This window comes from Penicillium roqueforti (genome assembly GCF_015533775.1).
Source record: "Penicillium roqueforti strain LCP96 04111 chromosome Unknown scaffold_36, whole genome shotgun sequence".
Taxonomy (NCBI): Eukaryota; Fungi; Ascomycota; class Eurotiomycetes; order Eurotiales; family Aspergillaceae; genus Penicillium; species Penicillium roqueforti.
The window spans coordinates 185438-208555 of NW_024067600.1; the positions used below are offsets into that span (position 1 = coordinate 185438).

The window sequence follows — 23118 nt, forward strand, 5'->3', positions numbered from 1 at the left end:
AGATACCCTTGGATTGACCAATCAGAGACCTTGGAATCGCTGTAGGAAAAAGGGGCGGATTCGAGAAAAACTTGCCACTTGCACTTTTCCTTCTCTTTTATCTCTTCTTAAATTGTGAACAGGCAAAGCGTGGATAGTTCTGAACTTTTAAATTGCTGATCGATTGGAAAAGGATGGGTGAGTGGACAGCTATGTTACCCGGCAAAGCAGGCGAATCTATGACTGACAGTGGTGTGTAGGTTATTATGAGGTACAGTCTTTTGCCTTGCTCAATAGACAGCATATCTGACCGTTTACAAGTTTCGCTGCCATTTATGTGGCGTGAGCTTCAATGTCTTCTTTCGCCTAAGGTCCGGGGAGCTAGACTTGTCTGATCCTCAAGACGGCCGATTCTTTGAGCCAGACCCGCTTGATTCAAAGGTTTATGATGACATGGTTGAAGACCTTGACTATCAACCCCCAAAAGATATTGGTGACAATGATCCATATGAATATGATTCCGATTACGAATCGACCGATAGCATGAGCCTTGACGGAGAAGATGCGCGTGACAATGGAGATAGCGAAGACAGCAGTACTGATACAAATCAAGACCCCGAAAGGAAAATGTATGACCACTGGGTATGGCAAACTTTCAAGCGGCCTGGCCTTACAGATGATTTGCTTCGCGTTGGATTCCTTGATAACCCAACGGGCGGCTATTCGGTGGATGCTATCTCACCTGAACAGGCGAGCGGCTGTCGCACCGCCCAGTTCCTGGTGCATAACTCACTCCAGAGGGATACATGGAAGTCTGATGAACTACATGAGCCATGGGAGATCGATGGGGATTGGTCTTTATCCGGGATTTGTGATGGAGCGCCGATGGACCCAATAGTGTTTCCCAAGCGAAATGGGTTGGAATATTTCGAGGCAGATGATACGTTCATTTCTGTAGGTACCTATCAAGCGCTTGTTGCACTGAACCGTCTCAGGGGCCCAACCCAAAGCTGACACTGGTGGAAAGCAGAACATACCACCGAATGAAATAGCCATGCCATTCCATCCGTGGTGCTTTGATATCTTCTGCCGACAATCCAAAGTCCAGTTTCAATGCATCAATGCGTCAGGGCTGATGACCTGGCGTAATTCTGAGTTTGACTATGATTCACGTGACTCATTTCCTCGATGCAAAGAGGTTAAAAGTTCACAGAAGCAGTGGTGGTTTCATCAGCCTGGTACCGAGTATCTGATTGCAAACCCCCTTGACGTGCCTGGACTACCAGAAATACTTCTGGCTGCGGTCGAGAACCAAGAATCCGATGCCTCTTATGACCCATCGTATGAGATTGAATCGTCTCAATCCCCGACGAAACGCCCTGTACCATCTCACAATAGTCAAGCCGACTTCCTCTCTGTCCTTCCGGCCGAAATCCGGCTCATGATTATCGACTATTTAGACTCTAGTGACATTGCTAGTCTAACCGTTGCTTCCAAGGCATTCACTGAACTCCCAAATACTGTGTGGTATAGACTAGTACGCCGAGAAATGCCCTGGTTATGGGAAGCCTGGGATGAATCCGAATGCATACACAGCCCTTCGATGTGGACAAATATGCAAACAGCCGAGCTCAAGTCTATGATCAGATTACGAAAATTTTATGTTGAGGGCTTGCTGGTGGATTGGTACACAGAGCGTGACGCCGAGAAAGCTGCTGAACACCGATATCCTATGACAGTGACCATGCCGGACCAGGTGAAATTACCTATAAGGAACACCGACTGGCGTCGTGTTCTGATGCAAATTCAACGCAATTGGGACATGCTTAAGGGGTTGCAGAATCGACAGCGGATCTGGACCGATGTGGAGGAGATTATAAGGCGGATTCGCAAGTTGGACGCATAGTACACCGGTGATTTTGTTCAGTTAGCCTGCAATGTAGTGAACTTGGGTTTTGCAACAGTACAATATACGCACTTTCGACGCTTATGCTTGTAAATCTGGCGAAATAGATTGGCAGTCATACCCAAATAGGAAGGCCAGCCAGCTCTTGGCGTCCCCCGCAGCGGCGAATTGTCGGCTAATCACCCCGCGACGGAGGTGACGGTGACCGCATATATCTCATCTCGTGTTACTCCTGCACGATTAGTATCAAAATCCAATATTTTATAAATGGCTGCCTCTGAGAAACGCCCTGAGATCATCGAGCTTGCTCGGGGACTGGCAAGAGTGCCCTTGTGCGAGGACTATGAGTGTATGATATCTGGGATGATGTGTGTATCATTTAAATCCTTACACTTTGACGGGACAGACTGTTGACCTGTCTAGGTACAACCCCAACATCCCGAAATTGCTAGAGGCGCGGCATTTATGTCGGGGACTTGCTGCAGACTTCAACAATCTGGACACAAAGACCGTGACGTATGACAAGATCGGCGACAAGCGTCTTGAGTTATTGCGGAAACTTGTCGGCAAAATTGGAGATGGAACATTCATTGAACCACCATTTTTGCCAGACTACGGATGCAATACTTCGATCGGAAAGGATTGCTTCTTCAACTGGAAGTGAGTCTTCATTTCCAACCTATGTCTTGTTGAAACTTGCTAACAATTCCTAGCCTTACGATACTGGACACCAGTCTAGTTGTCATCGGTGACCGTGTACAGATTGGCACTGGAGTTAGTCTCATCACCGCTGGCCATGATACTAGCGTTCTTTCTCGCCGTAAATTCGTCGAGTTTGGCCATCCGATCTTTATCGAAGACGACTGCTGGATTGGAAGTAATGTGATTGTTCTGCCCGGTGTGCGAATCGGCCAGGGCTCAACAATTGGAGCCGGATCTGTTGTCACCAAGGATATCCCGCCGTTCTCTGTCGCCGTTGGCACTCCTTGCCGCGTGAAGAAGACAATTCAATCGGCGGAAGAAGAGGAGCAGGATCCTAATAATCCGTACCGCAGTTTGGTTCGTGAGGATCAATAGAATTTGATATAGAATCAAATAGAATTACCGGTAGACGAGGATCACCACCCCCGTCTCTGAACAGCCCACGTACAAATCCCGTATTACTTTTCTCAATGCGTATCCCTCATGTCCTGAATAGCGCTGGCGTGCAACCCTGGTATTGTTTCTAGCTCCAATGCACACTGCTACAATGGCTGCATCACCTGCTTTTTTAATCTTCGACGAGTAACGATCCTTGAAGCGTCGTAACTCCACATAAGGTTGGGTGCATGCAACATGGAGCTACCCAACTTGCGGTCCATAAAGTGGACGCTGTGGTAGCTTACTCGAGATCTACCACCATTGCTATAATATGAAGCCCCCCGTCAAGAGATTGGCTTATGTAAATGTCTACAAGGTTCAGACTAGTTATAACTTTTTTTATATCAGATTAATAAAGAAAAATGAACGTTATACATCTTATCCCTCTTGTACCTTTTGTATCGGCGTGGCATACAAAGTATACATGATGTGAAGAAGTATCATCCGGTGAAAAATCAGGAGCGCGCCAACACCTGGAAGTATTGTTGTGCGCCCGGCACTATGAACCTTGTACTAACGGTCTACAAAGAGTAAGACGTCTAATTCAGTTGTGTAGAGAGCAATTGAATTGTTGAGGTGTTTCCTCATGCTGACTATGGAATTCTAACAAAGTTGAGAACCTGTCCATACCTAAACGAGATACCTGAAGCCCTTGCGCATACGTAGCGACTCGTCTGGGTGATCGATGATGTCATTCTCAGTCGAATCCCCTCTAGCACCATCGGCAAGCTCGCCCTCCTCGAGCTGGTGGTTCAAGCTGACCAACATCGAGCGGAAATACCAGCATCCGCCGACTGTGACACCGAACATGGCCAGCACAATTCCATAGCTGGAGCGATATCCATTATCTTCCAAGTCCCAGACATATGAACCAGCAACGTTGCCCAATTGACTGAAGGCATTGATCATAGCAATGGCGACGGCTCGCTTGGCTGGAGGACGGGGGAATGAAGAACTGATCCATGAGTAGAATACGATGAATCCTGCGTAGGAACCAGCCTGCAGGAAAAGCGCGACGTAGCGAGCTGCGGTGTTGCTGGTGGCCATGCAGATGATGAAGCCGACGGCTCCCATACCAATCGGGCCGATGATATGCCAGACCTTTTCTTGTGTTTTGTCCGCGTGCCATGCATTAATGACAGAGAAGATACAGGAGAAGACCCAGGGAGGCGCGCTCATCAAAAGAGTCGGGACATATCCGAATCCGAGCGTACCAGTGAGGGTAGGCTATGCAGCAAGTCAGTAAAATATCCCAACTGGTTTTTTGATATGACAAGACTTACGAAGAAAGCATTGAAAGAAAGTCCCACCACATAAGCCACAAAGGTGAACATCATTACATAGATTTTGGGGTCCACAAGCGCCATTTTCAGGCCTCCAAGAGCCCCAAGCTCTTCACCATCGGTGTCAGCCTCGCCGACATCCTCGAGCATGCGAAGTTGTGCAACCTGGCGCTCTTCCTCGGTGAAGCCACGCGCATTATGTGGCAGGTCAGGCAAAATGAAGGCGGCAAGGATGGCGAGGAACATGGTCACTGAGCCTTCAATCCAGAAGAGCCAGCGCCACGCGGCATGGCCCATGACACCTTGCATGTTGGATAGGACACCAGCACCAACCAGTGCAGAGAATGCATTGGAGATGAGGTTACCACAGAACAGGATGGCGTTCCGGGTTGTGAGTTCCCGACGGGTGTACCACTTGGAGAGGATAAGCAAGGCACCGGGCAGGAACGCTGCCTCAACGAACCCCAGCAGGAAACGGACAGCCACCATGTCCCCAAAGGTCTTAGTGCTTCCAGACAAGGTGGAGATAACGCCCCACAATATCATGGCGACGGAAATGTAAAGCGAGGGCCGGCTGATACGGTTGATGAACATGTTGGAAGGCACTTGCATGATGATGTAGCCGACATAAAGGATACTCAGACATGTAGAGTAGTCAGTATTGCTCAGTTTGAGATCTTCCTGCAGACCCTTGAGACGAGCAGCTCCTAGATTGTTCCTGTCGAGGTAGTTCATGACTATTGAGCGGCGTCAGCGATGTTGATTTGATGTATATGCCGCACGGCGGCGGGTTCAAACACTACACAAGGTGGTACGCACTGTAGATGGCGACAAAAAGACTGCACCTAGCATCAAGCTTCCGCTTGAGCTTCTTCTCGACGACTATCCGGCGAGCTGGATCCATCTGAGCCACGCCATCTTGCTGTGGTGAGGCAATGTGTTCGAGATTTTCAACCCGTTCCTTCTCGGCCTCAATCTCCATCCGGTCACGGTTTTCCCGTGAGATATCGTCCGCCATTGTGTGTGTGATTGTGAGCAAGGCCAGAGAATCCGGGGAACAGAAAGAGCAGATTCTTGCATTTAAGCGGAAAGACTCTTCTCATGGTTCATCCCGCGCTAGTATTTTTCCCCGGTACCCCCACGCCTAGATCGTATGTAAATCGTACGCGGGGGGGATACTACAGTGGAGTTGCGGTTGACCGACTCGGCATCCGAGAGCAGGAGACGTCCCGAGGAGGCATCTGATTGGATCTGACTGAAGGGGAATATGAGGGGGGGAAGTTTCACCCCGTGTTCTGGTATCGGCACGGGAACTTTTTAGGGTCACAAGGTCACGGGATCACGGCTCTCGGACTTCACTGTCTCTCACGGGACGCGAGGAAAACACCGAAAACCCCACAAAAGCCAGAAGAAACCGGGCAAACCCGGGAGAGACCGGCCAAAACAAAGGAGCCAAAACAAATCTTGGAAGTCAGAAAAGCCGATATCCACACGGAATCCGAGTTCGGCATACGGCGCCAATCCCTTACACCTTCCCCGCCTCTCCGCAGTTTGTTCCCTCTCTTTTCTCTCACCGGGATCATGAATGAGATCATATCCCCGCAAAGCCATTTAATTCGAGTTCAATGGAATGTGGGGAAAGATATACACAACGTACGATGTTGTATGTTGAAACGGGCCATACGGTCTGAAGTACAGTATCGTGGATGTGACCCGGGAAAAACTTGACAAATAGATTCTCGACCTTCTCTCCACTTGGTGAGAGTTTCCGCTCAAGCCCATACGGCATTTGTCCGGTACCCCACGCTCGGTCTGCCGATATTTTGCCGCTTCCTCAGTTAAGTGTCTAGTCTAGTTGTTTACATTGGGTAGATGGACACCGGTGGCTTCGGCCTGCTCCGTCAGCTCAATTTCCTCCACGCGGTCATCCTCATGCCACCCCTCTCGGTCGTCTTTCACTAGTCGGACAAAGCACACGTCAAGTATAAGTGCTACGGCACTGATGGCAACACCGAAGAAAAGTGCCGCTCGATATCCCGTGATTTGGCTACCCGAGCGGCGGGCAATTTGAACCTCAATGGTAGATGCAAAGCCTAGTCCGAGACTGTTTCCGTATAGATTCAATGTGCCAATCACCGACCCGGCAATTCCCTGCTGATTTCGACGCACGGAGTTGCTGGCAATGATCTGACCAGCCGTGTACACAAAGTCCGGGCAGAATGAGAAGAGGACCACGGAAGGAAAAATCTGCGGCCAGTAAGATTGATGGATTGGTACGGTCGCCATGAGCACATTGGAAATTAAGATCGTGACGGTTCCAATGGCCAGGATCCATTGTGCTGCCATTCGCGGGATCATCCATGCTGCGAGACAGGCAGCGCCCGTGGCGCAGATCACGAAGGGGGTCCAGCCTACGGCAAATTGTAGGGGAGACCAGTGCCAGACTTTTTGAAGCCACAACACTTGGTACCAGATCAAGGTTCCTACGGCCATATAATTGAGAAGCACGACCAATAGCAGCATGAGGAAGGATGGAGCTTTGAAGATGTCGAGTGGCATGATCGGCTCCGCGGCATAGTTCCTTTCCCAAAGCAAGAAGCCCCCGAATAGGATGATTGAGCTGATCAGGAGAACGATCTCATAGGGGGTTGACCAACCGACACTCGGTGCTTGACTGTGGAATGTTAACATGCAATCCTTCGGGTTAATCTCAACAACTTACTTCCAAACAAAGTTGAACAAGATCAACGAGCTTGTTCCAAGAGCCGATCCAATGCAATCGATCTTTCCATGCCGATCGGCTGGTGGTTCTCGCGGACTCAAAGCCCAGAGAGGAGTGAATGTGGTAACACCGAGGCAGGCACTGTGTTACCAACGCATCAGTACCTACTTATGATCCGGGTTCACGGGGTCTATCACCTACATGAAGATGAAAAACCACTTCCATTCTGTCCGCTGTAGAAAGGCACCCAAAAGCAAGGCCCCAAAATATCCTCCGACTGGTGCCGACGCACCAAAGAGACCGAGACTGAGATTTCGCACGCGACCGGGGGGATTGGTGCTAGATATCATGGCCACCGCATTAGGCATGATGAACGCGCCTCCAAGACCAGCTAGAGCCCGCATCGTGACAAAGGCGAAGAAGTTGTTACAAAAGGCGCTGGCTAGAGTGCAGATAGTGAGCCAGGCACCCCCGGCTAGGACGAGTTCTCGGTGGCCATAAACATCTCCCAATCGCCCACTCACCAACACGAAGGTACCTTGGGTTAGACTGTATTTATGTTAGTGAGATGGTGTAATCATAAACATCTAGATACTCTGTGCCTTACGCATAGCTAGCAGCGATCCACGAGGCGTAGGTGTCGTCAACGCCCAATGATTCACTCAAGGCGCTTCCTCCAGCAATGCCTGCAAAATTGACTGTCATCTGATATTGTCAGTATTGGAGGATTTTCTGCTCTGAAGAAAGTTGACGGCTCTGAGTATACCTGTACGAGATTAGCCAGAACAAGCAATGCAGTAATGACCACTCGACGCGATCTGGTCGTCCGACTGGGCAGTGCCCGCTCAAAGACAAGTTGGCCATCTCTAGGGGTCAGATTGTCTTCTACTGAGACCTGCGTGTCTGGAACATGTTCAGCTGGGGTCGCGGGGGTCGGGTCAAGCTCTTGGGCCACAGTAGACGATGCAACAGGCTTGATGTCGTAGTGAAGAGCATGTAAGAGCGACATGGTTTGATAATAAAGGGGGTGTTTCCTATTCTTTGTGACTAGAAATAGACTAAATAAGATCTCGAGTTTAAGTAGACACCATCGGAGACCGGGTCCGAGCTACTGAGCAGTAGACGTAACTGCTTTGACTCATTCTCGATGAGAGTCACCATTCAATTGGGTGTGCATTCATCCATGTCTGCAACTGTGATTGATCAGCATAGCGGTGCTAGATCCGTGTGCGGAAATAATCCCTGATGTACACACATTGTACTTGGAGATGGATTTTTGTATCAAGAGATTGTCAGACAAGACTATATCATAAGCAGATACCTTGCTTTACTTTATATGGGCTGGCAATAGAAGACATGAGGTGCAGTCGTTTCTGATAGACTACTAAGTTATCCGATTCCTTACTGAAGTCGCTAAATATCCTTCCACCTCAATATCCGCCACAGCAAGCGGGGAAATTTCACAAGAAAAAGGCTTAGGGTCGATGGTGAATGCGAATCTCGGCGTCATCTTGTTTCTTAGTCCAGCGCTCATGATACCAGCGGTATATCCCTAGCCTCGAAACACTACACCAGAATAAGAATGTGGCTATTTGAATTTTGTTTTAGTGTCGAGCAGCCAGAAATGATATGAGCCCTATAGATCAAATCCTTATACGATCGGCTGTCGCGCGGGGTAAATCACCGTCCAAGATGAACTCGTAGGAAATTTATCCTGTCTCTGGAGGAATCAACTTTCTTGGCCATAGTATTCGACCTTGTCGTAGTAGATGATGTCTCCATAACCCGCTTTGTTAGCTAATATCTGCTAAGCATACTGGTTTGTTGCCTTGATATGTTCGGTGTATCGATCGATCTCCGTAGGTCTATCTTATAAGTTCCTCGGAAGTCAGTTTATGAGAAATAAGAATAGTACGTCGCATATGCGGTCAGGTCATTTTGTAATCATTTCGGTGGTCTTCTAAGTGTATTTTTATAGATCTTCCACCCATTCTCAGGTATAGCAAGTCTGGCTATCAAACGAAAGCTATTACAGGAAATCCTCAGCATACTCCTCATACTTCTGCATGAAGTCCTCCATGTTGAACTTATCCTTCAGCCGCTTATCTGATAGAATGAAATTGCCTGTCTCAATGTATCCTTGTCGGAATGCTGTGAATAGTGTCGGGCTCCTCAAATAATGTGGAATGAAACGTTTATTATCCCCTGTCACCATTGCCCCTTTGAAAGCTTGATAAACAACACCTGGGTCCTGATTAAGGTCTACTGCCTCGCATTGTCCAAAATCTAAGAGATATAGCTGAACGGCGCGGTATTGAAAGTCCGGTCCATGCTCCTGGGCATCTATGACTGAAGTTCCAAGCACAAACTCCACATCATCGCCGTTGACGGCCGCGGCCCAATGTAAGGTTGCATAGGCTTTGCCCATCGCATTCGCAAAGGGGAGAGTCTCAACGCCAACTTGCTCCATCGACTCAAGGCATAGAGGGAAGTTTCGCAGCGGAATCTCGTGATTGATGGTACCATTTTCCTTGCCGAGATAAATACGGATAAGACAGTGCTTGTTTTCAGGGTGGTTAAGGAGGGCTTCCATTCCAGCACTATCAAGATGCTGCTCGGGGGCACAGAATTGGGAGATCAAGGCTTTTCGTACGACTTTTGGTAATGGAAGAATCCGTTCCATTATTACCAGGTTCCCAGGTACTCGATGATCCTCGGGAGTTTTTGGTAAGATTTTATCCCAGAACCCGCTATTCTCTTTCCTAGAGATCAATTCGAAGGGTTTTGGAACGTGGATTCCCCCGTTGGTAGACTGGTAATGTTCGAATGCGGCCGAAACATCACAGTGAATCTTATACTCATGATAGAGGTTTGATGGTAGCTTTTCGTTTCCTGGACTTTCTTTTTTCAAGGCCAGCGGCTTCCCGACCTGTTCGAAGATAGCTCCCTGTAGACCAGCTCCGATTTGGTTGAGTTGTTGCAAGTCGGGTCGAGAACTTGCAGTCTGAGAAAGGCGGCCGAAGGAAGAGGCCGTCAAGATAACAGACTTCTGGCTGAGGGTCTGTTTGAGAATTTCTGAATCGGTCATGCGCGCGAGATTTGATGCTGAAAATTCCCGAGAAGCTCTGGCATTCTCTGCTGAGCTAGCCGATTCATCCCTGCCATTACCTTCAAACCGTTGATCCATAGTAATCGGTGCTGATAGATGGCTTCAGTTGTTGTGTATTGTGTATTATGTGCTGTGTGTGTGTGTGTCATGTAGTCGTAATGTCCTGTGTTCTAATCATGACGTCCACAGGCCACGTGCTCGTTCCCTTCTTTCCAAGGTTATGCTATCAAAGTAAGCGAGAACGATCTCAATAGTTACGTGTCAGAGCAAGTTCAAGTTAAGCTCCTATGGAGGTGACTGACTGTACGTCAGAGCAAGTGAAATGAGTATAAAGCCCGATATTTATCACAATCCTATTGAGTACAGCGTGTTTGTCTTATTATGTTCATGTATAGTGGCAAGATATAGACACGAATGGCACCCACTCATATATGATATAGGTAGATGGGCAGATGGTCAAACGCCCACAAATGTGCCATCCCTTTTTTCGTTTGCTCTCCGGCCAAATATGAAATGTTTCACACTTGATTTCTCACTCTCTTCCCTTCACTTCTCTGTTCCATTCATCTACAACTTCTTTCATACCATCTCACAACATATCTTGTACTAAACCACTTCCATTACCTTCTTCGTGTCAAAAAAGGTATATAAAACAAGTTTCCACAATCTTTGATTAACCAAGCTAACTAGTGTTGTCAACTGGAGACATCGACTACGATGAAGGTCCCCCTTGGTCCGTCGGAGCATCCAAACCAGCTTTTGCGGAAGCTTGGGGCCCAGTATGACCCGGACCTGTCCATTAGCGATGCTTTTCGTCTCGTTGGCCTACGGCGAGGCTGGAAACAAGGATCTAAGACTTGGAAGAGAAATTGGAATGCTTGCATGAATAGCGAGTATGATCGGTTGATTGGCTGCCGGGTCTCTAGTCTCGCAACTTGGCAACAGCTATGTGCTAAAGTGGGAATCAAGGATTCCTTCAGTTCAATCACCCAGTGCAAGAAGGTAAGACGATACCACTATCTATTTTCAAGTCACTTGCTTACTATTGTAGGCCCTGGTCCGTGTCCATGTGAACATCGTCGATGTTCTAGATTCCTGGAACTCCGATGTCACCCCAATTTGTTTCAGAAACAAGGACGCTCTTGCTGCGTATACCCAGTCCAGCACCAAGTTCTTTGGCCGAGAGATCGCAAAGCAGGATAAGGTTCTCCGAGTTCTGTTGCGCAAGCTGCTTTGAAGAGTACAGCGACATGTCACTTCCAGGGATATGATCCCGGAGATGTACTGGGTGCGCAGTTCAAGTGTGGACGAAATCGATCTGGGAACTACACGACAATTGAATGTGGGAAATTTGGTTTTGAATAGCTGAAATACCTGAATAACTTGTTGAAAGCGTTGTGTTTCTCCATGGTATAGATTATTTCGGGAGGTCCTCGTAATGTACATGGCTTCGGTGTCCTTAAATGCTGTCGCGGCTTCTTCATCGTCATCTCATTACCCCCGGTGTTAGAAGAGATATGCAAGGTCCCGAAACTGCAAACGTCAGTACGGCAAGCTGAGCCTACTAGGCACCTACAAGACGGGTATCCAAAACAATAGTATGTCTGTGGCCGACAGGCAAATAAGGGTTCCGTTTTTACCTAGGCACAAAACACCGAGTGGCATGCAAGCTCTTTCCAATAACGAAATTGGAAAACATTCTCTCAAATATCACCATATATCTTCTAAATACATCTGATTCAAGGTATCAAACATGTTGTAGTCGCTGGGTAGAGAATTGGCCGAGAATGCAAAGCCGAGGTTATTGATGAACAGCTCATCGGGGTTAGAAGCTGCCCCAAGTCCGATTACGTCGTTGTTATCATGTTGAGTATCGCTCGCAGTCGGAACATCAAACCAATTGATATCTGGAAGTGCTGTGGGCAAAATGGTGTTTTCAACATGCAGGTCTTTTGGGTCGGGCAGACCTTGGAAGGACTCAGTCGGGGCCATCGGCCCTGGATAGAGATCCCCGTCTTCTGGTTGATATGGAATTGTGCAAAGGCTATTGCATTCCAATGAAGGAGCGGGAGGCATGTGATCAATATCACAGTTCAGTCGTTTGCAATATAATTTCTCCAGATTGCGTCCGATACGCTTCGCGATATTCCAGGACGTCGAGAGTTCCCGCAGGACCTGAAGGCAGAGTCCCACAGCCGCCTGTGGTGATGGACCTCGCAAACTCTGGTTACCTGTCCCAGTTTTCACAGTGGGATCAACGCACCATCTATCAATGATGATCGATGCCGCTGATAGGATGCAGTGTGTGGCTGTCATGGGGCTCAGTTTAAAGCTGCCAAATGTCTGTCTATATTTCTGGGCGACAATGCACATTCCTCGGGCGGAGTTGCTACATATGGTCATGACTTTCTGTTTACAGGCAGGCCCCCATTCTTTGTGGCTTCTGTTCTGTTGTGTCTGTGGGTCTGGGGGATTGCCAACATCTTGAGTGGCAGAGTTGTTGCTCAGAAAGGGCACGCAAAGTAAAATGCACACAGTATGGTATACCATGCACAAAGTGTAGGTGTGAGGAAATCTGGAGGGACCAGATTGACGGTCGACTTTGAGCTCTGGAGGTAGATCGTAGTACCAGGTCTTAAGTTCAAGCACACAGGATTCAAAAAATGCGCAACGTTGTTGGGGTTGGAGGAGTGGCTTTGGGGACCAGCTTGAGCGATATATGTCAGTGAGACAGGTAGATTTAAGAAATGACATGGTAGACTTACAATGTAAGAAGGACTTTCTCGAATATACGACACAGGTCAATCATTGCCCTATGCAACTGTACCACGTCTCTTTGAGAAGCGGCCCTTAATTGTCTATTGCCATTTGCTGAGGGCAAATAGACATCCGAGGCACATAAAGGGAATGGTTTGTTGACGACACCCTGGGAGTCCTGGGTGATAAATTAACGTGAGTTTCGACGCAAAAAAATTATTGCCTGTGGTACAACATACCAGTAACGTGCACACCCTCCCCGTGTAGCTCGCTGACAATTTGTCGTGACAATATAGAGCCCAATAAATCTGCCTTCGCAGCTCAATCTCGATGGGTGGAAGAGCAACTGCTCCGGAAAGGACCGAGGGATCCATGTTGAAACCCATGTCTAAGGCCAGGCGATTGGCCATACCTTGGTGAAGCCAGCCAGCAGCATCAGACCCCATTGCCTATCAGATATTAGTTTGATTGGCTGGGTGAAAGTCTGAGATATCACACTTACAATATAAGCCATGCCCATGATTGCCAAAGACTGGATTGTTGTGATCTTGGGCCATCTGAGGTCGTGTTGAATCAATCTTTCTGCCCTATCAAGAAATATTTTGCCGGCTGTGTTTGAATCATTGGGGTCTGATCTCACTTCTATGCGATCGCAGTAACGTGAACCTACAGCGAGGATGCAATTTAAAAGAAGGGGGCTGAAGTATCGCCCACCACATCTCATAGATTCTCGAAACAGTTTTTCGTTTACCACCTGAAGCCATGGCTGTTCCCACTCAAAATACAGGTCGAGCAAGTGCGACTGAAGCTCGTCTTCTGGTATCAAGCTTTCTTCTAATGACTCTGTACTCCCATTCGGCGGTGTTTCACCAGTCTGCATGGGAGGGCCATCGGACTGATATGCCTCTTCGCTGGGCGAATCTGGAGATGATTAGCGAACCTCTATACTGTGGCGAAAAAAAGAATGGCTACTGTAGGCTTGCCTTTTGATGAAGATCTAAATAGCAATCGCCCACTTGTCGGTCCAAAATACCGCACCTCGCCATCTTGATCGAAATTTAATGACTCGTCAAGCGTCAATGCGCCGTCAAACGTAGTACACAAGTCATCAACATTCGAGGAAGCCGGAGCCCACTCAGGGTTAGGCTCTCCATTTTTTATCATCAATTGAATGGCAGCATCAGGGTCAATACCATGCGTGTGCAGTACACGCTCCAACAGTTCAATGCGATTGCGCAGCATGACTACATAGGACTTAGGTGCGGGTTGCCGCCCGTCCTCTGCTGTGGAGTACTCGCATTGAACGCCACGGTCAAGGCAGCGAGAGCAAGATGGTCGAACACCATCACACTATTTTAATATTAGCACAAGCTTTGAGTAATACTTGGTGGAACAATTATGATCTTACCTTAGCTCGTCGTTGTCGGCATGTCTCACAGGCTCGGGACGTATACTTTCTACCCGGTCGCTTGCGCCTAGCAGGTTCATCCGGTGCTGTGGGCATAGCTGAGGTATACGGGAAAGAGGAATTTGATCCAGTGCACAGTAGACTCTAGTACTTTAAGCTTGAGATTGGAAGCCTTCGACTACTTGGGATTCAGGAATGGAATCTTCCGACCTTGGAGGGTTGCCCAGGTGGAATGGTTGTGATTACAAATCAATTGCCTTAGGCACCAAGGCATAAAGTAGTCACCCTTACAATTCAGGCCACAGGGTCTGATGCTTTGCCTCACTGCCTCACATCATACAACGACTTAGTTATCTGTATAAGCTACAGCCAAATAGAATTGTGGTTTAATATTTGACCTGGGAGAGTTGTTTTCCCAAAAAGACATATTGAGAATGCGGAACATATTGTGGGACAGAACTGACTTCGTGTCCAAAGTATGTTGTAGTTAGTATATGCTCCTATACGTAATGACCTCTCGTCATGACTAGGTAGAGTTTCATGCTAGACAGACATGACCCATTCATTAATACATGCCTATAGGATATCGGTGCAGGCTAAATAGTGTAGTAGGAAGAGGAAAGCGTAAAGTTTACTCGGGGGGTATCTCCTGTTCGCTCCAAGGTCATAATGAAATAAATTGTCGCGAATAAGCCTATTCCATGACACTATCATATCTATATTGAAGAATAGCAATGGAAGATCATCTCCAAAAAAAATAATGAAGCCAAACCATCAGCTGACTACCCCGCAGATGCGCAGAATCCAAAAAAAAAAAAGAAAACCTTCGAAGGTCGGAAAAGATGAAGACAAATAGGTGGAGCAACATTGAATGTGGCCCCCGAACATTCCGGGCCTATTCATAGGATGTTTGGATATATTCTAAGGAGAGGGGGTAGAATTGGAGTCACGTAGAATCTCCAATTGTGATAATATTGTGCTATATGACTGGCTCAGGTTGATATGGATCATGCCAGCAAGGGATTATGAGATCGACAGTTTCTTTATTTCCAGATATCCGTGGAACAAGTGTGGATTGAGGATAGAATACTCCTATTACACCATTTGTTTCACAGAATATCTCTCTCCTAATCTCATACTATCAGATATCAGTAGTGCAAATGATGCAGTTGGAGAGGGAATGCGAGCTCTCATTGTATGGGGAATTAACAATTACATCCGGTGGCGTCCAATGGACTTGGAGAAATATTTTCTTTTTCTTTTTCTTTCTTTTGGCCTTTTCTATTTTGCAGATTCGGTGGAAATATGGCTGTCCGGCATGAAGGGATATATATGGTACGAAGTACGAAGTACATATTACATGGGTTGGATGCTTTTAGACAAAAGTACTACGTCTAGAATAGTGCTTATCTAGATAGTACCAATACTGTCTGTATATGTCTAGATTCAGATGTATTTCACGTCCTTTATTTGACATGTCATGACGTTGAGTTACAAATATAAGATGTATATAATACCTATAGGAGCTCTCGATGGCCATCTCCCACCACAGAAGGGATCAACAAAGTACAAAATCTTGATCCTATATACTATATATGCACAGTAAATGTCCAGGATATCAAATAAAGGACAAGTCAACAGAAAAAAAAAGAAAACAGAGAGAGGTGGGAAGTACGTAGTGCAGGAAAAGCACAGCTCACCAATCACCGCCCTCGACTCCTTCGATTTCCCCCCCATCACGACTCTTCCTCTTAAACATTCTCTCGACTTGCTCACTTCTACCCATTTCTGTGACCCTTAGGTCTCAATTTCGATCCAGTTTCGTTCCCTTTCTCGGGTCAGCCTCCTCTGAGGTTGACGTTGTCGATCTAGCGCGTCGCTGTCGCGCCATTCCCCGCAGAGAGACGGCTTCCGTTATCCTCCGTCTAACGTTTCGTGTTTCAACCTCTGTGTTGTCTCGAAGCCTTTGAATACACAAATTTAACGTTGGATTGGTGGACTGCCATCACTCCGAGCTTGCATTGATCTGTTCCCAAGTCTTACGACCTCACTATGGACACTTGATGCTACGGATGAATCAATAACCTCGATTAAGGGCACCCGCGCTGCCCAGCAGACGGTCCTGCTTGGCTGGAACAACACTCTTGTTTTATTCAATTTACCTCGATTCATCGCACTGTCGCCTTCCTACCCCCCTTGAACCATGAATCCCGCTCGGTCGCCGGAGCGAGCCAGCATGGCCAGCAATGATTCCCCCAAACCACAATTTCTCGCGCCTCCTGCCGTGACAGCGTTGCGGCAGGAGGCTCGGAATATCGATCCGAAGATGGCTCGGACATTGAGTGATAATATGCGCGAGGAACGTGAGGATTTGAAGGAAGCGGCAGAACAGACTTTGAACATCATTGTGGATATGGACCTGGAGGGTTGCGTCAAATGGGTCAGCCCATCGTGGAAGCAGGTGGTCGGCTCACCCCCTGAGTCAGTGGAGGGCCATATGATATCGGAAATTCTGCTGGGCAACAAGGATGTCTTCCGCGATGCAATCGAATCCATGAAGCAGGATGATTCGCGGAGTCGTTTCATTCGCTTCGCCCTCCAGATGGGACCGGATTCTGTCCTGAAGTACGCCCCTGAACCACCACCGGCGGCTAGAGAGAACCGGGCCATCGGGGAAAAGACAGAGGACAACGTTGAGAAGTCCCAGGAGGAGGAAGAGCATAATCACAATGTGCTCAACATGGAGGGACAGGGAATCATGGTCTATGACCGGACGGACGATGAAGCTGGCCATGTGCGTACCTCAACAACCTCAACAATGTCTTGTTGCCCGCCGCCGTTTATACCACTGACACCTTCTGAATACAGACCATGTGGATGTTACGACCTCTTACCGAGCCCAGAGAAGTGACAATCGATCTGCCGCCTCTGCTGGTTGAGTCTTTGGGTGTTGGGGCGGAGGTATTAGCGAATTATTTGACCGAATTGGCTGAGGCTGCAGCGACAGAACCCGATTCCTCCAAGCATCCTGCCCCGACCCCGGTCCTCTGTCGCATATGTGAACGCCAGATTACGCCATGGTGGTTCGAGAAACACTCAGATCTGTGTCTGCAGGAACATCGGGCTGAGATGGATGTTCAAATGGCACAGGAAAACCTCAATGAGCATCGGCATGTCATTGTCAAGGTCTTAGATGCTTTAGAGGCCCGACAAGGCAGACCTTTGATCGGGGGAGATGGAAATCCCATGCCCCTCCCCCAAGCGGAGTACAAAGGGTTAGCCATCGGCCCCTCGTCTGCCAGCTCTGCTCCGTCATCCGGTCCTGTTTCAGAGAGTAATTCAGCGCCCGGCACGCCGCCTCGGTCGCGCGAACATTCTGCGTCCGATGCTATTCCAAACCGACCGCGCTCCTTCACAGTGCGGAGACCACTGGCTCGTATCGTCGAACTCGTTCTTGACCTGTGCGATACTTCACTAGAGATTAGTATGCCGATGATCAAGGAATCTTCCCGGACAGACACAGAGGACTTCCGGACGCTGTCACCACAATCTGAATCGCGGATCTCTCAGGTTCTTCAGTGGCAGTCCCCGAGCTCTAACACCCTGGAACAAGAACAGGGTCTCGCTGCTTTGTCGGCAGACACTGAACAAGTCGCCAAGGCAAAAGTGGATGCCGTTGTACGTCATCGCAAGATTGTTGAATACGCCGAACGAATTCGCATAGAATATACAGTCCTAGTCGAGGAATGTATTGGGGCAGCGCTAAGCAAGGCGGAGCGCATAGCTGCTGGTCAGCTCAGTGATTCATCTTGCTCATCTGATGAAGAATTGGCGCCTGAGAGCATCATCGACGGCAATATTACTCCGGGCGATAGCAATACTGTTGCCGAGGAAGATTCCCCCTCACAAATCATGAGCCAAGAACCGCAACAAAGGCCCTGTCCAGCAGCACCCTCTCCGCGGCGACCGACATCTGCGCTGACTCTGTCAATGCGTAATTCGCCAGATCGGTCTTTGCTCTCACAATCGGAGCGCAGACCATCCTCCGCAGCAGTATCCACAGGTTCTAACAGCCCATTGGAATGTCCTACCCCGCGATCCTATAAGAGTGCTGCAGGACTCCTGGGTACCTCACAGCCTTCTCGACTGGGCCTTTCCCTATCGGAAATTGATGCTGGTGAGACTAGCGACAGCAGTTTGCCTTCTGTCTTCCCGGGAGCTATAAGAACAGAGTCACCCTCATCTGAGAGGAGCTTCGATCGAAAGCGTCGGAGCCTGGTACTGCCTGGACTTTCGAGTTCTCCTCGTCGGCAACCTTCTCCCGCTCGAATTTCAGGTCCGCATTCCCCGTTGCGCATGCCAAAGCCCCGTATGTCTAGCGGCGGTGAAAGCCTGCCGTCCCCGATAGCATCTCCGTCTGCATACGCAAGTGAATTGGCCCTTCATCACTGCCGCCACCATCGCCGGGAGTCCTCGGCGAATTCTTCAGATATCACGAAGCCCCCACCTTCCCCACGCCTACCTTCGATGAGCCAGCAACAGCCTCGGCCTGCGCCATTGTCGATCCGCGATTTTGAAATAATCAAACCAATTAGCAAAGGTGCTTTCGGCAGTGTCTACTTGGTGAAAAAGAAGGCCACTGGCGAGTATTATGCAATGAAAGTTCTGAAGAAGGCCGACATGATTGCCAAGAATCAGGTCACCAACGTCAAAGCCGAGCGTGCCATCATGATGTGGCAAGGGGAGAGTGACTTTGTTGCCAAGCTTTATTGGACATTTTCTAGTAAGGATTATCTCTATTTGGTGATGGAATATCTCAACGGAGGTGACTGCTCATCACTTGTCAAGGTTCTTGGGGGTCTTCCCGAGGATTGGGCCAAGAAGTACATTGGTGAGGTGGTGCTTGGAGTTGAACACCTTCACAGCCGAGGCATTGTGCATCGCGATTTGAAGCCCGATAACCTTCTCATCGACCAAAAGGGACATTTGAAGCTCACCGACTTTGGACTTTCACGCATGGGATTGGTCGGTCGTCAGAAGCGGGTGCTGAAGAACCCCGATGAGTCTGCTCCGGATCTACTGAAACAAAATGCATTCCCCCGTGCGATATCGATTGGATCTTCTCGATCGGCCTCATTCGACTTTCAAGCAAGCTCATCACCTGGCTCTACACCACTCATCACCCCGGAAGTGTCCGCCAGTGCCGTTCAGCCATCCTACTTCAGCCTCAACCAGAATAGTTTGAGTCGGCAAAGCTCTCGTCGAGCTTCGGGATACCGCAGCGATAGCATGGGCAGTGATGGTCTCAATGGAATGTTCAGGGCATTCTCGCTTAATGACAATACACACGAACCTCCTGTCTCATCGCCGAGTATGTTTTCAACCAGCATGGTTGAAGAAGAGGGCCAAAGCGAGGCCGGCGAGTCCCCTCGTCTTCAACCCCTGCATCCAACATTCAGCAATCCATTGGCGCAGAATACCCCTCCCCATCAAAGCATGATGCCTCCAGTGATGGCTCTTTTTGATCCCGAGGATCACAATCGCCGTTTTGTCGGTACCCCTGACTACTTAGCCCCGGAAACTATCAACGGCATTGGCCAAGATGAGATCAGTGACTGGTGGTCATTGGGATGCATCATGTTTGAGTTCATCTTTGGGTACCCACCTTTCAATGCGGACACCCCAGATGAAGTCTTCGAAAACATTCTCCATCGCAGGATCAATTGGCCTGAGGATGCAGAGGAGTTGACTTCAGCGGAGTCGTTGGATCTCATCAACAAGCTCCTGGCTCTCAACCCCCGTGACCGAATTGGAGCCAATGTCGAAGAGAAGTTTTCAAATGGCGGTGCGGAGATCTGCAGTCATCCTTGGTTGTCTGACATTAACTGGGACACACTGCTTGAAGACAAAGCACAATTTGTTCCCAACATCGAAAATCCGGAGGACACAGAGTACTTTGATGCCCGTGGTGCTACTCTTCAATCTTTTGCAGAGGAGTTGGAAGATGAGAACTCACCACAAACGTCAGCTTCCGCTGGCCCCGACCGACCTCATGATGCACTGTTCAAGGTCCGTTCTCAAGTCAATTCGTCGAAACGACCTTTGATGCCACTGCACATTCCTCCTCACGTTCGTGATGCTCGGGATTCACGAAGTCGGAGACTGAGTGAACCAGCCTTGGCCGATGATTTTGGCAGCTTCAACTTTAAAAATCTTCCGATGTTGGAGAAGGCCAACAAAGATGTCATCCAGAAGATGCGCCAAGAGGCTCTGCAGGCACAGCACCGACAACCCAGTTCGTCGTCGGCCGCTCAGACCTCGAGCACTTCATCTCAGCCGTCATTGGAAGGGAGCCCACTGCCAATGTCACTCCAGCGAACTCTGTCACAGAACAAGGGCAATAATCGACCTTCTTCCCCATCAGGCCTAAGTCAAACAAACTCATCTCCCAGCAGGCCATCGCAGCCATCTTCTCCTCTCCTAGTTCAGTTCAGCACTGGGAATAATCAAGAGCGGCGCAAGACGTCGGGCTCCTCGTCAGCCTCCTACCAATCGAGTGGGGCCTTTCAGCCTTCCTCTGCTGACCAGGGCCGCATGCCAAATCTTAGATTGGGCTCAGTGGCATCCTCTCCCGTGAAATCCAACCGAATGCCAGCTCACTCCCCTGACAAGACGGGCAACAATCAACGCCATGGCAGCGTCCCAGCGAGCCGTACCCGTTCTCACACCATTGGCTCTCAAGATGGAGATGTTTCCGCGTTCCAGAAAGAACCCTTTGTGCCCCATCATCCTAAGCGCCGGAGTCAGCTCTTTGATATCTCACCTTCATCCTCCGACAATGAGGATCCACGCACGAAGGCACTCTTGAAGGTCCAACGCCGGCGACAAAGCTCTCGACGGTTGTCGCAAATCAACATCCTAGAAGGGCCCTTTTTCCGGCCATTGGATGTGCTCATTTGTGAAGATCACCCTGTCTCGCGGCTGGTCATGGAACGCCTGTTCGAAAAACTTCGCTGCCGGACGATCACCGTTACGAATGGCGCGGAAGCTGTTAGATACGCTCTCAGCGAGGTTCAGTTCGACATAATTATGACTGAATATCGACTTCCCCAAGTCAACGGAGTAGACTTTGCTCGAATGGTACGGGAGACACGCAGTGCTAACCGACATACTCCGATAATCGCTGTTACGGGCTACTTGAAAGACCTCCCGGAGAATCACAACTTCGACGCCCTGATTCAAAAGCCTCCGACACTACCCAAGCTGACCGAGGCGCTTTCCCAGTGGTGCATGTGGAAACCTCCTCCAACGGACTATGTTCCCTCCCAACCTGTTCCTGTTCCTGTTCCGGGATCTAATGCTCGGTCTACCGCCGTGATGAATGAGGACAGCCCTAGTTCCGCATCCTCTGGATTTGTCCTTAATCCCCCCAGCTCTCACCGAGGATCAAGCCGCGAAGATTCGCTCAGCAGCAGTGTGTTCGGAGACATGGAGTCTTTCAAACCCGAAACCAAACCCGAGGACATTCCTCTGATCATAAATCGAACGTCTGATGATTGGGATCAAGGCCACGGTGGATTAGGGATATCCGAAGAGCCAATGAGGAACTCTGAGAGGCCAAATCCCAACTCTGTACCTGTGCCTCACCTTCTTCATGCTGCATCAGCGCCCGCGGCCATGGATTCAAGCGGTGAACCCACACCCCGGAGGCAACCGTCAAGTGAAGCTATTCGCGCCAAAAAGGAATCCATCGAAAAGAAGTGGTACGAGGGCGCCGAATCGGGTGACGATGAAGACGAAGAGCTTGGAAACTCCCAAACACGTCGCAGCCCACCCTCTCGAAATCGCCGCCCGGGCTCGAAACTGGGGATTGAGATGATGCGGACCAACAGTCGGGGCAGCGTTGTTAGTGGCAGTGAAGAACTATTGAAGAAGGAGAGGGAGGCTCTTCGGAACCAAGCCGCGGAGTCCACCCATAACGGAGACAGCGATGGCTCTTTTGGTTCTCCTGCCAGTACAAGCTTAGAAGATCGTTTTGAGGCCCTTAGCATCCCCGAAGAATCGGAGGGTGAGGAGCCACCCAGTCCTCGTACGTCCCCGACAAGGCTTGGAGCACCTGTCTCTCAGTATCACCGGCCATCTCTAGCGCATCGGGATACCTCGATCTATTCTGGAATCTCTCCGAATTGTACATCGAAGACTAGCCCAACATTGTTGAGTCAGGGTCAAACTACACCCCCGTCGGACTTTCCGCCGAGGACTGTTTCCCATCCCGCTGTCCTGCCAATTACCCCTGAAGTCAAAATCTCCGGCAGCGCGCTGACCCGAGACGCGGGTTCGGGCGTGGACGCCAACTGTAGTCCCACCCCGGACGCTGAAGCTACGCCGCGACCTCTTCATCCTTCCCCTAACCTGGATCCGGAGCAGACGCCTCGTCCCCCGGAGCGACATCGATCGGACTCGAGTTTTGCCTTCAAAAGATGATCTTGCGATATCTTTCTATTCTGTCTACATATTATCTGCACACCTACTTTTGTCTTCTCTGTAAACTTTCCTGTGTTTATCTATCCCGGGGAAACCTTGTACCCCGTGGATACATTGTCATATCCACTCCCTCACGTCTCTTATGTCTGAATGTTTTCTTTCTGAATCTCGGAGCAAGGTGTTCCGGTCTTTCGTTTTACTTGGCATTGTTTCATTTCATTTCTTTTCTTTCCAGTCTTTTTTTTTTTTTTTTTTTTTGGGGGCGAGTTTGTGGTTGTTTGAAACGGTGTCGCGGTGGGGGGGGTTGACAACACAGCAGTACGGGGGTGT

General features: G+C 49.1%; 8 protein-coding genes across 8 annotated transcripts; 4 read left to right on the forward strand and 4 right to left on the reverse strand.

The window, feature by feature from the left end:
* Positions 1-173: 173 nt before the first annotated feature.
* Positions 174-1885, forward strand: LCP9604111_8744 (uncharacterized protein; the record flags this gene model as incomplete). Its single annotated transcript, XM_039076921.1, has 4 exons — positions 174-177; positions 240-250; positions 301-933; positions 1010-1885. 4 exons carry the CDS (start codon positions 174-176, stop codon positions 1883-1885), a joined length of 1524 nt encoding a protein of 507 aa, XP_038925315.1.
* Positions 1886-2152: 267 nt separating this feature from the next.
* Positions 2153-2962, forward strand: LCP9604111_8745 (sugar O-acetyltransferase; the record flags this gene model as incomplete). Its single annotated transcript, XM_039076922.1, has 3 exons — positions 2153-2253; positions 2309-2545; positions 2599-2962. The coding sequence occupies 3 exons, from the start codon at positions 2153-2155 to the stop codon at positions 2960-2962; spliced, it is 702 nt and encodes a 233-aa protein (XP_038925316.1).
* Positions 2963-3655: 693 nt separating this feature from the next.
* On the reverse strand, positions 3656-5326 carry LCP9604111_8746 (uncharacterized protein; the record flags this gene model as incomplete). The annotated part of the gene is made up of 3 exons (XM_039076923.1): positions 3656-4252; positions 4309-5045; positions 5128-5326. The coding sequence occupies 3 exons, from the start codon at positions 5324-5326 to the stop codon at positions 3656-3658; spliced, it is 1533 nt and encodes a 510-aa protein (XP_038925317.1).
* Positions 5327-6159: 833 nt separating this feature from the next.
* Positions 6160-8039, reverse strand: LCP9604111_8747 (uncharacterized protein; the record flags this gene model as incomplete). The annotated part of the gene is made up of 5 exons (XM_039076924.1): positions 6160-6982; positions 7031-7171; positions 7232-7579; positions 7638-7735; positions 7797-8039. 5 exons carry the CDS (start codon positions 8037-8039, stop codon positions 6160-6162), a joined length of 1653 nt encoding a protein of 550 aa, XP_038925318.1.
* Positions 8040-9059: 1020 nt separating this feature from the next.
* On the reverse strand, positions 9060-10217 carry LCP9604111_8748 (uncharacterized protein; the record flags this gene model as incomplete). The annotated part of the gene is made up of 1 exon (XM_039076925.1): positions 9060-10217. The coding sequence occupies one exon, from the start codon at positions 10215-10217 to the stop codon at positions 9060-9062; it is 1158 nt and encodes a 385-aa protein (XP_038925319.1).
* Positions 10218-10856: 639 nt separating this feature from the next.
* On the forward strand, positions 10857-11376 carry LCP9604111_8749 (uncharacterized protein; the record flags this gene model as incomplete). The annotated part of the gene is made up of 2 exons (XM_039076926.1): positions 10857-11141; positions 11191-11376. 2 exons carry the CDS (start codon positions 10857-10859, stop codon positions 11374-11376), a joined length of 471 nt encoding a protein of 156 aa, XP_038925320.1.
* A 473-nt stretch (positions 11377-11849) lies between these two features.
* LCP9604111_8750 (transcriptional regulator family TF) lies at positions 11850-14400 on the reverse strand (the record flags this gene model as incomplete). Its single annotated transcript, XM_039076928.1, has 7 exons — positions 11850-12846; positions 12905-13074; positions 13136-13345; positions 13399-13428; positions 13648-13817; positions 13880-14246; positions 14305-14400. The coding sequence occupies 7 exons, from the start codon at positions 14398-14400 to the stop codon at positions 11850-11852; spliced, it is 2040 nt and encodes a 679-aa protein (XP_038925321.1).
* Positions 14401-16507: 2107 nt separating this feature from the next.
* Positions 16508-22788, forward strand: LCP9604111_8751 (protein kinase RIM15; the record flags this gene model as incomplete). The annotated part of the gene is made up of 2 exons (XM_039076929.1): positions 16508-17098; positions 17173-22788. The coding sequence occupies 2 exons, from the start codon at positions 16508-16510 to the stop codon at positions 22786-22788; spliced, it is 6207 nt and encodes a 2068-aa protein (XP_038925322.1).
* Positions 22789-23118: the final 330 nt, after the last annotated feature.